Source organism: Cryptotermes secundus, unplaced genomic scaffold, assembly GCF_002891405.2.
Source record: "Cryptotermes secundus unplaced genomic scaffold, Csec_1.0 scaffold847, whole genome shotgun sequence".
NCBI classification, from domain to species: domain Eukaryota; kingdom Metazoa; phylum Arthropoda; class Insecta; order Blattodea; family Kalotermitidae; genus Cryptotermes; species Cryptotermes secundus.
This window is the reverse complement of record NW_019720577.1, coordinates 102,274-116,512: the sequence shown is the minus strand read 5'-3', so window position 1 is coordinate 116,512 and position 14,239 is coordinate 102,274. Positions and strand designations below refer to the sequence as shown.

General features: G+C 40.2%; 1 protein-coding gene across 3 annotated transcripts in view; it reads left to right on the top strand.

Annotated features, from left to right (window-relative positions):
- LOC111869705 (eukaryotic peptide chain release factor subunit 1) overlaps positions 1-8,916 on the top strand; it is a 34,187-nt gene extending 25,271 nt beyond the window's left edge. For 2 of the 3 annotated variants that reach the window (XM_023861413.2, XM_023861431.2), the window contains exons 6-9: positions 839-968; positions 2,962-3,182; positions 4,372-4,519; positions 5,327-8,916. In XM_023861413.2, coding sequence (XP_023717181.1) covers positions 839-968; positions 2,962-3,182; positions 4,372-4,519; positions 5,327-5,409 — 582 coding nt within the window. In that variant the 3' untranslated portion in view covers positions 5,410-8,916. Of the gene's footprint in view, positions 1-838; positions 969-2,961; positions 3,183-4,371; positions 4,520-4,667; positions 4,783-5,326 lie in introns of all 3 variants that reach the window. The other variant, XM_023861423.2, reaches the window with a different exon arrangement.
- The last annotated feature ends 5,323 nt before the right edge of the window (positions 8,917-14,239 follow it).

The window sequence follows — 14,239 nt, the reverse complement described above, 5'->3', positions numbered from 1 at the left end:
GAGATCCGATTGGGGGGGTAGTTTACATCCGGATTGTTTTGTCTCCAGAGGAAACATCTTGCATATATGGTATCTCTGTTTTTGGAAAGAGACTATCCAGGAAAAGTGATAATGTGGTAGTTTTTCCATTTGCTTTCCACATCGCAGTACAACAGCCGTTCAAACCACTCTGGACACGCCTGTTGCTATACGAACTGAACCATCTCGAGCATCATCTGCTCTGTGCTTCAAGTCACTGCTGACGACGCTGCTTCCTGCATCCCTACATCAGTTTTTGGTGTCTCTCTTCGTCTGATGCCTACTATTGTCTTTCACTGATTCAGTTACAACAATAATAGTCTGGGAACTTTCGGATATCATTTTCCCCTTAGTGGCTGAACAGGCATCTCTTTAACTAGGCAGTATTACACGAATCTGAATGGCTAGCTTGCTGCAAGTGGACACTCCTCACATCAGGATATTTCAATTCTGCTCTTTCAGAAATTCTCCACATTTATATGGAACCCAAAATTCATTATCAGGTTCACCAAAGCATGCCCCTTACAAGGAATCCATCCAGTACTAAGCACATAACATTTCACAACAAAGTATCAGTTATGGATAGTCACCCAGTCTCTAAATTACAGGACAACGCCCTTGTTGACTGTTCACAATTGCTTATTGAATATAGAATAATGAATTTCGATTCCATTCTGTCATGCTGAACAAACAGTGCACTGGATCTAGTTACAAAATAGGGCAAGTGGTACCATAGCTTCAGATGCAGGTACCCTGAATTGTTTATACTGTAAGAAGTTCTGTTGGTACAGTTAACTGTATGTTGTTGCATGCATTACAGCGGTTGCAGGCCAAGATCATCAAGCTAGTGGATGTGTCATACGGGGGAGAGAATGGCTTTAACCAGGCCATTGAGTTGGCAGCAGAGTCCCTGCAGAATGTGAAGTTTATTCAAGAAAAGAAACTAATAGGTAACGTTTATTGTAGTTCTTCATGGCTTCTGTTACTGTTCATATCACCAGTGGGATGGTTGATGTTTGTCCACCTCATCATTCCTATGGAGGTTCTTATTGTGTAACCCACTAGATGGAGCCATTGGGTGTTAAAAGGGCCCCAATTTGGAAGGTTTTGGCTCTAGCTAAGGGCAAGGCTTTTGAAGAGGCTGAGCAACACGGGTGCAGAGTGGACCCATTTGAAGTCTTGAGTACTGAAGGTGCAACTGTATGTTTTCCCTCATATGAGTACAATGTGCAATACAAGTATGACCACAGAGAAGCTTTTCGTTTGGTATTTTTTCTAACTGGAGTGGCTGTAGATATTTTGTATAAGTAATTTCAGGCATCTTCCAGCTTGAGGGTTGGATGCGTTGCTGTAAAAGTTACTCTGTTATGATGTGTAACGTCTACTTCTACTCATCATGATGTCATGTTGAAGTTGTTCCAACATTTTGTATGCACCATAGTAGCAATCTCGAGGGTGAATGAGACAGAAAGAAGTGGCCTAATATACAAGTCACACAAGTGGGAGTAAGGGTTAGGAAATATTGTTCAGGAAAGGGAGGTGAAACCAGACTTTACTTAGTTTATATCTATGTACACAGTTAAGGTTGAGAAAGTGTTTGACTATTCTCATGGCTGCCATAATGATGCAGAGACAATAAGTGGATATTTGCTAGGGCCTCAGTTTTACTAAATCTGAGGCTGTGTTTGATTTTGGTGGAATGTTTGTCTCAAGCCTGGTATCTGTGAAGTGTTCTGATATTCTGGTGGGGATAGGATGGCTGGTTTGACCAATGTACATTGTATGTGGCTTTTCTGTACTTCACCATGAGCTGCATCTTTTCCACAGATGACTCTGTATGCTCAGTATATTTTCATATGCCAGCTCATGTAAGTGGAGATCAGTGACATTACTTCGCAGTGTTATGTCGATGGAGAATACATGTGAATGCTCATCAAGGAGGTTAGGGAGAGAAGGATTAGACTGTTTGGATTTAACTGGGTAGTTGGTGTCCAAATGGGATGGCATTTTCTTAAATCACACACAGTACTTGTTAGTCATGCGTTACCAGTTGAACAGTGGTTCACCTTTATATTACTTGCGCTAAATATTCAACTCGGTAAAATAATCCTTATTATCAAAGTATCCGCCAATAATACAACAACGTAAAAGACATTAGGTTATGTTTCACACTAAAAATGTATTTTAATACTTTTGATGGTGTTAAAATCATTATATGTCAATAAGACACTGAAAGTATATTTTATACATTAAAAGTGATTATCCAATTTCTAAAATGTCTTTAGTCATATATTTCTTCTAGTTTATCACGTTTCGCCTGCATATGGGCCATCATGTAATTTTCTTTTCTTTTTGGGAGACCACTGCACTGTACACTGTGCAACAGTATAATAACCTCTTATTAATTCTTCAATGTAACCAACCAAGGAACTTCATTTCAGTGCATCATTTCTTATCGCAAAGTTTACTTTAGGTACAATAAGATTTTCTGGCTGATTGCTGTACTGAACATTATATCCCTGTTCTTGGTCCTCTTTTCCCCTCATTATGCTTGCTTCTCCCACTGCCCATGCCTCAGCCTTCTTTTTACATGTTAGTTTCCTGGGGTGTTTATATCCTTAACCCCCCCCCCAGTATCTCTTGTACTCAGTGGCCTGAAGGTGTGATCAGATACAGCACTCCTTTATGAGAATAAGACTTTTTTTATCTCAAAAGCATTAACTTCCATGTGGTTAAATATCATGTTTTGTCATGGTTTTAGGTATTGATAAATATTTGAATTCTGGTCAGTTGCAGGACAGCCAAGTTGACATACCTTATTGCTGGGGACAAAATTATGTTATATTAATCAGTGAGAATGGAGTGTTTGTTATGTGAAGTGTAATGTGTGAAACTTTCAAAGAATGGTTAATATGAAGATAATGTGTCATCGTATTCTTGCAGGGCGCTATTTTGATGAAATTAGCCAGGATACTGGGAAGTACTGTTTTGGAGTTGAGGACACACTGCGTGCACTAGAGTTGGGGTCTGTGGAGACGCTTATTTGCTGGGAGAATCTAGACATCCAGCGTTATGTGCTCAAGAACCATGCAACAACAGAGGAGAAGATCCTGCACCTCACACCTGAGCAAGAAAAGGACAAGACACACTTCACAGACAAAGAGGTGAGCAGTGTTAGTATAGGGACTGAATGTCATACAGATGAAGTGTTACTTGTGGTATGAGAATTATTAAGTGGGGATTTTCCTGGTTCTACAAACATTGATAAGTGGTAAGTATTTGTGCTACCTGAAGTGTTCTGCTGGCTGCCTTTTCACAAATGTACTGACTTGAGGAAAACTGCATTATACATGATGTAAAATTTAGCAATAATAATATGTCTGCTGTCAATGCTCAGATTACTAGGTGGTTCCTTTCATTACACATAGTTGCAGTGGAGTTTTCTTTCATGGACCATCTGCAGACAGGGCAGCACTTACTGTGACAGACTGCAATCTTTACTCTCCTTGGTGGATTGAAACATCGAAAAAGGCACTGTTTTAGAAACCCAAGAGAAAAACTGTTCAAATAACAGTGCATTGTATTGGAAATGCCTGGTTATGGCAGCATAATCACATTTGATTGAATCTTCTGACCACAGTAATTTTGTTAATGTAGTATTCTATATTTGTTTTAACATGATACTGTAAGTTATTTCAAAAGAGATGTTTAGCCACCCAGTTACATAGTCTGTCATCAGCAGCAGGCCAGTCCACGCTCTACTGTTATAACTAATATAAATGTCCACTGAAATGTCAACATAAAATTGTTGAATTCTGACTGCAAAATAAGATACTGTAGACTTGGTAACATGGCTGAAGTAAATACTGTACAAATGTTACCAAGGGCTGATGGGAGTATTTTGCTTAGGTAAAAATTGAATGTAGTCCATGCATGTAAATATATGTCTGATAGCTGTCTGTCCATCGCCTTAGATCCAGTCACATATGCTACAAGACAGAAAGTTAGGCATCCATGCTCTCTGGTAACCACCCAACCAACCAGCCACTTCTCATGTCACATGATTGTACTTACGCGTGTGTGCGTTTTAGATAGTATGTAAATGTAAACTAAAGGCAAGCTACGCCTGATGGTGGTGTGTAGTGATTCTTGTGAAAGTCACAACAGACCAGATTTGGGTACCTTGATCAGTAGTCTACTGGGCTTGTGTGAAGTTGTCTGTAATTGTGATTACTTGCTATGACTTGTGGCTGCCACTAGTGAAGATGAATGCACTGTGTAAATAGCGTAAAACAGATAAACAGCGGGATCTGACACTATCAAACAGTGAAAAATTGTTCCTTCAATTTGTAGAGTGGGGTGGAGCTGGAGCTGGTAGAATGTCAGCCACTGTTGGAATGGCTTGCCAACAACTATAAGAGTTTTGGAGCTACACTTGAGATAATCACAGACAAGTCACAAGAAGGCTCACAGTTTGTGAGAGGCTTTGGAGGAATAGGAGGTGAGTATAATGGGGTGGGATTTGACTGTGGACTGAGACTAACACTGAAGTGTATACCATGTGGTGTTGGGTATGCATGTCTCGCAGACCAATTGGTCTGTGCATTGAACTTGTGGATGAGGGGCTGTCACTGTTTGTTCTCGCCCAGGCATCCTACGCTACAAAGTTGACTTCCAGTCGCTCCAAGCGGACGAACCTCTGGACGATGTCGACCTTGATGATTACTAAGGTCGCTCGCTCCACTCGGTTTGCCTCTTCATCAGGTAGACAATGAGACCCCACCCCTGTAGTACTGTCATGTTCGCGTTTGCATGCTTGTGAGGAGGGTGCAGACAACATGCCTTAGCTTTGTGTGTTTGCCTCGTTTTGATGTTGTGTTCACAGGTCTGTGGTTTTCTTGCTGTTTTACAGTATGTAGTGCTTGTTGAAATAGCAACTATGTATATGGCTCAGTGCAAATGGTGGTAGGACTGCAGTTAACATTCTAACACTGAGGCATGTTATGTAGACTGGTGCACAGTAGTATGCTTCACACCATACATGCATGTTCTAATGCCCTCAGGCACATGTGATACAACTGTCTTCAGGTGATAGGTTGTAGTTTTATCACATCAGGTCATCTGAAGGGCAACTAGCATGATGTCAGAGACGCACCCTCCCCAACATGAGACAAGATGTCGCATTAAGTGTTCTGTTTGTTTCTACACTGCAGAAGTGGTTTGTATGGTTCATGAGTTTTGTTGTGCCCATTCCAAGCTCGAGCATATACTTGCAGCTATCTTAATGTGTATGTTGGTATTCTTGCAGGACTTCTACGCTACAAAGTGGACTTCCAGAGCATGCAGTGTGATGAGTTTGAAGATGATCTATATGACATCGATGACTATTAGGAAACAAATCTAGACTAAACAAGAACCTGGTATATGCTCCTCAGTATTGCTATTTATATAATGGGAGCATGGACCAGGTATTTTTGAGGTTCGATCATGGGAAGGATGGTTGAACCTCAGTAATTTGAGGACAAGATAGCATACGAATTGATATCATTCCTCATGACAAAATAGGAAAGGAATTTGGCAGGAACCAAATTATTGAGGTTTGGCTATAGAGGATATTTGTTGGAAGTCAACCCAGAACAGTTTCACAGTTTTAGAATTCCTCAGCAGAGTCTTGTTTTTTGCTCCTACAGTTGAACCTCTAAATCTGTGTTATGAAAGTTAATTTTATCCACTTAATTTCCTTTATTTTTCATATTGTATTTATACCAGCTCATTTTTTTTTTTTTGGATTATAATGATTAAATTTAAATATGTTTTGTATTTACAAAAAGGAGGCGAAAGAAAGATACTTGAAATATTCCAAGTGTATTGTTTATAGTACCATATTTACTTGCATAATTTTCGTACCTTCTCATGTCTGAAATTTGGGGTGTGTAAAATATGTGAATATTACTTTGCAGAATATAATTTTACATGTTGCATTGTGATTAGGAAAATTATGTGTGCATAATGTTAAGAAAGTGATGTGTGACAAATGAGTATGATTTTGAACCTGACTCTTTAACTGTTATATTTACCTTCTCCAGACAAATTTTCAGATTGCTACATGTTTCAAATTTAACATAAGATGATACGGACTTCTTGTACTGAATTCAGTAAGGCACATTGCACATAACATATTTATGAAGGGAGTGCCACTTACAGTAACATATTATTTTAATCATTTGTTCTCTGTTTGGTGTCACTTTTCTGAAAGTGCCGCCTGATGTCGAGTGGAAGTAGAGACAAAAATAAAGAAAGGCAAGAAAGATATAAATGACGACCCTTTTCCAACAGTAGCAGCTGCTCCTAGTCAGAGAGGTAGGGCCTTTACTCAGATTACCTGCAACAATACTGTGATGTTTTGCAACACTAGTGCACACGTTTTGTCCTGAAGCTATTTGCAGTTTATTTAATTTACATTGTTGAGGATGTGTCAGTTTCTGCACTACTAGGATATTGTTGATGCTAAGAAAAGATAGAGTGAAAAGAATAGTACCACAATAAGAAACAATTCCATTGTCATGCTAAACCTGTTGCCCTGTAGGGCAGAAATCACACTACTGATGCCATAAGCTTGTCTAGCGGTGTCTGCACGACCTGGAGCTTCAGGGATAGCAAGTATTGGGACAGAGAGAGTGAATGGTAGCCAAAGTTAGGAGAAGGTGGAACATCCAACCATGATGTATTATAAACAGTGCAAGGCAATGTCTTTATTGTTACTGATTGTTTGTCAGTGGGTAAAAATCTTGTGAACTGTGTAAATGCTTCATGGTTACATGAAAACTGGACAGACAAAATACTCAGAATCTGTAGTTTTTTCAAGGAATCTGTTAGAAGTGATGAGAACACTGCATGTTTTAGCTAAACATTCTCTCATTATTTACGCATAAGATATGTGTTTGATTAATGTGTGATTTGTGGATAATTATCCAAGGTAACACATAACCGTTTCTCTTAGCTCATATCAGTTTATTTGTAAAAGCATAAATTCCTGCTCATTTATTAATACATTCATTGGTGTGGTGCAAAATGTAGTTTTACCACAGCTTTTTTTTTTTCATGTAATCCAACAAATGACAGCTTTAATTCAATCTGTACCTAATCAGAACATGCAAAATTCAGGCCCAACAAAATTGTAGACCCAGTACTATAATATTCATTCACATAGATTTATTATACACCATTTTGAGGAGAAAGAATTTTACTGTCATATATGTGTGACTGTAGATGGGGTTTTGGATCAAATGTTGGATATTAACCATTTTAACACAACTCATAATTACTCTTGATTATGGTACCGTTGCTAATTTCCAGGTTACAGATCGATAGAGCACACAGACTTTCCAGTCTGTTACTAGACGTTTCCTGGTAATGGCTTGTAACAAAAAGGCTATTCTTCTGCCTCCGGGCTCAAGCCCTCCCTGAATCTCATCTCCCTTCCAACTGCATCATCTTGGTTCAGTTGTCTTTCTTATAGCCCCTTTGCACAGACTGAGCAGAAAACACCATTTCCAAAAGTACCTCTGTTGCAGCAGACACGTATTTACTGAGCTGTTGCCTAGAAACGGCTTTACACATTACAGTACTATATTTTAGTGTTTGAATTGTAATGAATTACCATTGTAGTGAAACAAATCATGCACTGTACAATTCATTTTTTTTATTTATTTATTTTTTTAAGAATTGATGAGATTTTGGACATTCCTCACCAAAGAGAGGCTGGTTATAAAATTCAAGATTTGTAAGTTTAGAATTTCATTCTAGATCACCTTCTGAACTGTGTTCTCATGTGGATGCTTTCAGACATTCAATCAAGGTACCCATTTCCAGAAACAGTCATTTCCACAGTAACTGATATTTTGTCATTTTCATTGTCACAATCATTTGCACTGTTTTTCCTTATTAGCAGCTATATTAGGTTTTCCTAATTGTCTTGTAAATAATGCATATAATATCTCCCTTAGAACTTCACATGTGTGAAAATAATTTCCTTCAAATATTTATTTACTTCTAGTTCACATGAAATGCCAACAGATAGCACATTGTCAGATACAGTGATTTTTGCAAGAGTTGAAATTTTCAAACTGGGCCCTCTGGAAGGCCAGAATTTTTTATACTAAGCATGTGTAGAGTTAAGTACTTTGAGGCAAACTAAATACTTTGCCAACCCATTGCATTCAATAAAACAGTTCTGCCCATGCAGGGCTAGAGAAAATCATAGGGCATTTTGATGACGTGAGGTCTTAAAGGTGACTGAGACTACATTATTTATTTCAACTGTAAATCAGCAGTTCCTTATATGGATAACATCTGCAGGGCCCATGCCAGGAGCATAGAGAATCTGGATACCGCGGGTATGCATCCAAGCGTCTCTCTGTTTCCCTTCAGATCTGTTTGCCCATGGGCATTTACAAGTTACTGAGCCCATGCTTTGTGAGTGGAGCAAATGTAGAAATGCTGGAGGGTGCACATTATTTTGGAAGCCTTACATATGTCTGAAAAGATAGGATATGAGTCAGGTTGGAAAGCAGTACACAAAGGCACAACTTAATGATAAGGTTTCGGACATCCCTTACCAAAAGTGGTTTATATTCATTGACTTAAATATTTCAAATACCATATAGTTCATTTAGTTTTTTAATAAACTATTATGAAACCTGACATGCTTAGGCCATGTATGGCCATCTTGAGGAATGTTCAATTATAAGAGGAAATGTGACATGAATTATTTAAAAAAGCTGGTTGCTTAAAGTACTTAAAATAATAAGTAGCACAGTATAAGCCAGTGAAGTGCGAGTTGTTTACCTGACATCTTAATGGTTCTGTCTCCACTTTTGGTGGGATAGAGAAGACAAAGATATAGCGTTTGAGGCATGAATAGTTTATTTTAGCATAGGAGACAAAACAAAAAAGAATTGTTTCTGATTTCTCTGATTTTATTGTTTAATCATGGATTTACTGTCCTTATGCTGAATGCATTTATAAAATAATGAAAATTGGCCAGAACCATTAACTAACTAAGGTGATATGTTATAGAAAACTGTGTGATGTGGAAGTAGGCTTACATAAATCTTGTTTGACTTTTATTTGGTTCTTAAGTTGTGTATGATATCAGTCAGAATTCACACCTATACTTCACTGACTTATATTGTTCTAGTTTTTAAAATCATAAGTATTTTATATAAAGATACATTTTAAATAATTTGCCTGAATTTTAATCCAGTTTTTTTATAATTAGATATCATTGAAGATGACCATATATGGCAAAACATGTCAGGTTTTGTGATTATTTGTTGAAAAAAACTAGATTATTTTCAATGTATTGTAAACAGAGCATTCATAGTAATGACCTCTGTTATTTATATTCGTATCTGACCAAAAATATGAAGCTAAAAGTGGTAAAAATATATTTTTTTAATTCCACACACAATCAGTTTTTTTACATCTGATGGTATGTGTAAATTATGCAATTAAATATGGTATTACGTTTCCAGGATTCGGTATTTAAGCATTTCAGGTATTGATGCTGTGCACTGAAGAGTCGTTTGATTTCAGTCCTTCCTCATCTGGCCTCCTGTTACTAAATCAAAGAAAGAATTTGAAAGTCCTTATACCTGGTTGTTATGTTGTGTGCTCAAATCAGTAAGGAGGGAACAAGTTGCTGTTGTGGAATTGATCTCTTGATATTAAAATCTTCTTAAGAAAACTGTGTCTTCTATTGTCAATCATCTTCCTGGATCACTGTTAATGGAACTGAGTCCCTTTGTGACACTGGCCTAGTTTTCTTCACAGCAACATCTTGTGAGCCTCAGCCTGATGCGTTATTTCTAGGCAGCCAAGGCACAATAGGTGTTCATGTCACAAGAGGCTAATTTACATTCAGTATTCAGTAATTTACACATCTAAATATTTTGTGTATTCCTCTCCCACTGTAAAGTTCATGGTCATTTTGTTATCTTGATACATCTAACATTTGGGAGGTACGTATTCAAGGACTGACTTATCTTGATGAGACTTTCATGGTTTCATTCCAGGAAAATGGTATAAAAGTGTTTGACATTGGCTTCCTGCTACATCCCATGGTTCATTGTACGTATTTGTTCTGTCATATTTTATTTGATTGCCTGTAACCTCACTAGTTACTGTAATGTATTACACAGTGAAATAATGTATCCAGAGCCTGGCTGCATTGAATCAGGCAATCATATTCTGTGACCTGCTCATCAGGGCTTCTAGTGACAGACTAATACGTGAGTGTACTTTGCTTCATCCCGTGCAGAAATTTGCATTTTTCCTGCATTTAATACTTCATTGTGTAGGTTGATGTGCTAACTTGGCCTCATCAGCAGAATTGTCATTGCCTGTAATGCTGTAGTGTGTTGGAGATCAGTGTAGAAAAGTACAGGAAGCTACCAGTTATCTAGCGTATTTGGGGAATGGGGTGTTCTGGTTACATAAACCTAGCAGTTTGTTGAGAAGATCTCTTACAGAAACCCAGTACCACCAGAACATTTTTGCTTTAGTTCTTATGTAGGAGTCTTCCTAGGCAATGAGTGGATTGACGGGGAGAGATTTTGGATACATGTACTGTAATGCAGTCACAAATTCAGTAATGGTACCAGCATGAAGGTGGGTTGTGCAGCTAGTGGCAGCTGGAACTGCCACATAACAGGCCATAAACTTCTTTTTATTTATTACGAGGCTCGTCCACAAAGTAAGTTTCCCTGGGGCCGTTTACAGAAACAAAACAATTTCATGGAAATATTTATTGCAACAGATACAGCAAGTGTTCATCTATTTTTCAACATAATCACCAACGGAATTGAGACATTTGTCATACCGTGGGACCAACTTTTGAATACCTGTGTCATAGAAGTCTGCCGCCTGGGATTGGAACCACTGTGTGACAACCATCTCTGCGTCTCTGTCATTCTCAAAATGCTGACGCTCACCGGACAGGAATTTCTTGAGGTGTAGGAAAAGATGGAAATCACTGGGAGCAAGGTCCAGGCTGTAGGGTGGATGATTAAACACCTCCCAGCTGAACTCCTGCAGGAGACTTGCTGTCCGTTGAGCTGTGTGTGGCCTAGCGTTATCGTTCAGGAAGACAATGCACTAAGCATCCCACGCCGCTTGTTCTGAATGGCCTGTCGCAATTTCTGCAGTGTTTCACAGTAATACTCAGCATTCACCATCTCACCTCTGGTCAGGAAGTCAATGTGGAGAATGCCCCGTCTGTCCCAGAATACCGTGCACATCACTTTCCGCACCGACAGCGTCTGCTTGAATTTCGTCTTACAGACAGATCCACTGTGATGCCAATGCATTGACTACTGCTTGGTTTCTGGGGTAATGTGTGCAATCCACGTTTCATCACCTGTGATGATCCGGTCCAGAAACTCGTCGCCGTCATCATGGTACCACTGCAGAAAGGTCAACGGTGACTCCATGCACTTTGCTTGTGTTCTGGTGTCAGTTGCTTCGGCACCCACCCGGCGCAAAATTTCCAGAACAACAGGTGCTCCGTGACAGTTTCGTGCAACAAGGAGCGGGAAATCTGCGGGACATGACTGCTGAGTTGCACAACTGTGACGCGACGATTCTCCATAATGTGTGTCCGCACAAGCTCCACCAGGTCGTCTGTAATGATGGATGGCCGCCCACTGCGCTTCTCATCATGCACACTTTGTCGACCTGCTGAAAATTGTCTGCACCAGCGACACACCATCTGCTTGCTCATGACGTTAGGCCCATAGACCCGACACAGCTGACGATGAATTTCGATTGGCACTATGCTCTGTGCATTCAAAAACTTTATCACTGACCACACTTCACAGTCGGCGAGAGTTGGAATAAGAGCCTCCATCTTCAACAGCTGCAACGATGCTACTGTGGGAACGCGGGAAATTCCGTTTGTGCATGCGCCATGCTACGTCATTGCTCTATCACGTACGCGCAGTCGCTTAGCGCAATATAAGGTTTGCTAGCTGTGGGATGAGTGGGAAACTTACATTGTGGACGTGCTACGTATAAAGCTTTGAAATTTTTGTGAGTTGGGCAAGAGTTCCAGATGCTTGGAAATTGGATATTCAAGAGTTTACAGTAATAGTACATATTTTGTGTCATTTATGGAACCTGGCCAGTAGCCAAAAGCACACTAATATCTGCAACTGGTTTCATAGCAATGGATTTATATCCTGCTCTGCATGAACATCAGACGCATTGAGGTCACAGTGTAGAATAAACAGTTGAAAATATGGAATCCGTTGGAGTACATCTTCCTACTCTCTGCATATCGTGGGTTTGGAAATTTCCCACCTTTCATTCTTTGAGATAACAGTCACATACAAGTGGGACAGTTCTGCTGTCTCTTAGCAACCATGTTGTGATTGTCTGGATTATGTTATCATGTAGCTTGGTTGGTGGTACAAACATTTTGGAGGAACGCACTGCCTCCATCCCTGATAAAAATGAACTGTGTTGGGAAAATGGCTAGTTACATAGAAATGGGTAGGAAAAAATCATGTCATGGAGAATAGGAGTGGCCAGTCAGGTCAAGGGATGGAGGACAGCCAAGAGAGCCAGTGGGAACTCTAGGCTATGGAAAGGGAAACTATGCCAGGACATGAGGAAGGAAGAGAACAATGCCCTTTCACAGCCACAGTAATTCTCAGTCCTATAGATTTTACAGAAGGTTACTCCCCTTTGAGAAGAAACTGGACAAGGCCCCAGCATAATGCGTGAAATGGAAAATAGCAGTCTACAGTCCTCAATTCCATAGGATGTCGCCAAGCAGCTGCTACCATGCCTGGGCTGTACAAAAATACACAAGGATTGAATCCACCCAGGTCCATCATTACCACAATTAGGACTGATATGCAGCCTAGAAGAATACCTGGCAGGCCTGAAGAGTCCTGGGCAACTCCTGGCTCCATGTAAAAATCTGAGAACATCCTCATCACTTCCGGTTATTTAACTCTTGACCAGGGTACTGATCAGGTAGGCCCCAAATCTCTGACTTGACACCTTGATCATAACAGATTCGCCGTGTCCTGAGATCCCTATTCTTCTGCTTCAGCAGCAAGTTGTATGAATGGGATAGTCATGTATAATTTTTCATGGAGAACTTCGAGGAAGTGTAACCCATAAGCTCTCTGCTCCCTTATCAGTTTGGCCTTATGGAACTTATGGCCCATTTGAACATCCTACACCAAAACATGTGGTTCATTATGAACTGACTGCTATATTGTTGTCTGTCATTCTGGGTATTGATATCCAAGATCTGATGACCTTGGGAAGTTGAGGATACAGAAAGCCCACCTCCATCAACCTCTGTTTGAATGCCAGGACAGATCACCCTTTGGCAAAGAAGGTATCTGAACAGGAAAGGTGGTTCTTCCTTGAATGAAATGAGGAACACAAGAAGACTCAAGAGGACACATCTTGGACCTCTCTCAGCCTGTGGTCCTGAGCCTTCCATGATCCTGAAGCGGCCTCTTTGTTGCTGTTCTACCATGCTTGCAGAAAGGCTCTTTGTTACCCTTCCTACAGTGCCTATGCAAGGGCACTTTGTTACTCCCCCTCCCCCTTGTCTTAGCACATGTTGCCCCAGCTCTTCTTCTTGCCTCGGCATGGTGCCCTTACTCTTCCGTTCATGCCTTCATGAGGGCATTTTGTTACTATTCCTTCCTCATATCCTGGCAGAATTGTCCCCCTTCTTTGCTCCTTCGTGCATGTGGAAGGGCTCATTGTTACTCGTCCTGACCCAGTTGTCTTTACTCATCTTTCTTCCTGTCCTGGCAGAGTCCTCCCCGCCCTTTCCATCTCATGCCTGCAAAAGACTGCCTTTTTCTTTTTTGTCTGTGCAGGAGTAGTTCTTTTTTTAGGGAGTTGTTTCAGGTGTTGCTTTATTGCTTCACTAGGACTCAGCTATAGGTGAACTCCCTGCAGTTCAACACTGAGGCCTCCATTTCTAAACGCCCAAGCCAAAATTTTCGGGCAAAAAGTTGAATGAGTCACCAGCCCCTCTGTCCACTGAATGAAGGAGAAGCACAAATTCCTCAACTTGAACCAGCACCACCATTTCCACGCCCCGAGGCCTAAGTGGTAAGCGAGGAGATAAAGCGTAACTGGTATCTAAGGGCCTTGTAATAATCCCAGACAACCAGAAGGAAACATA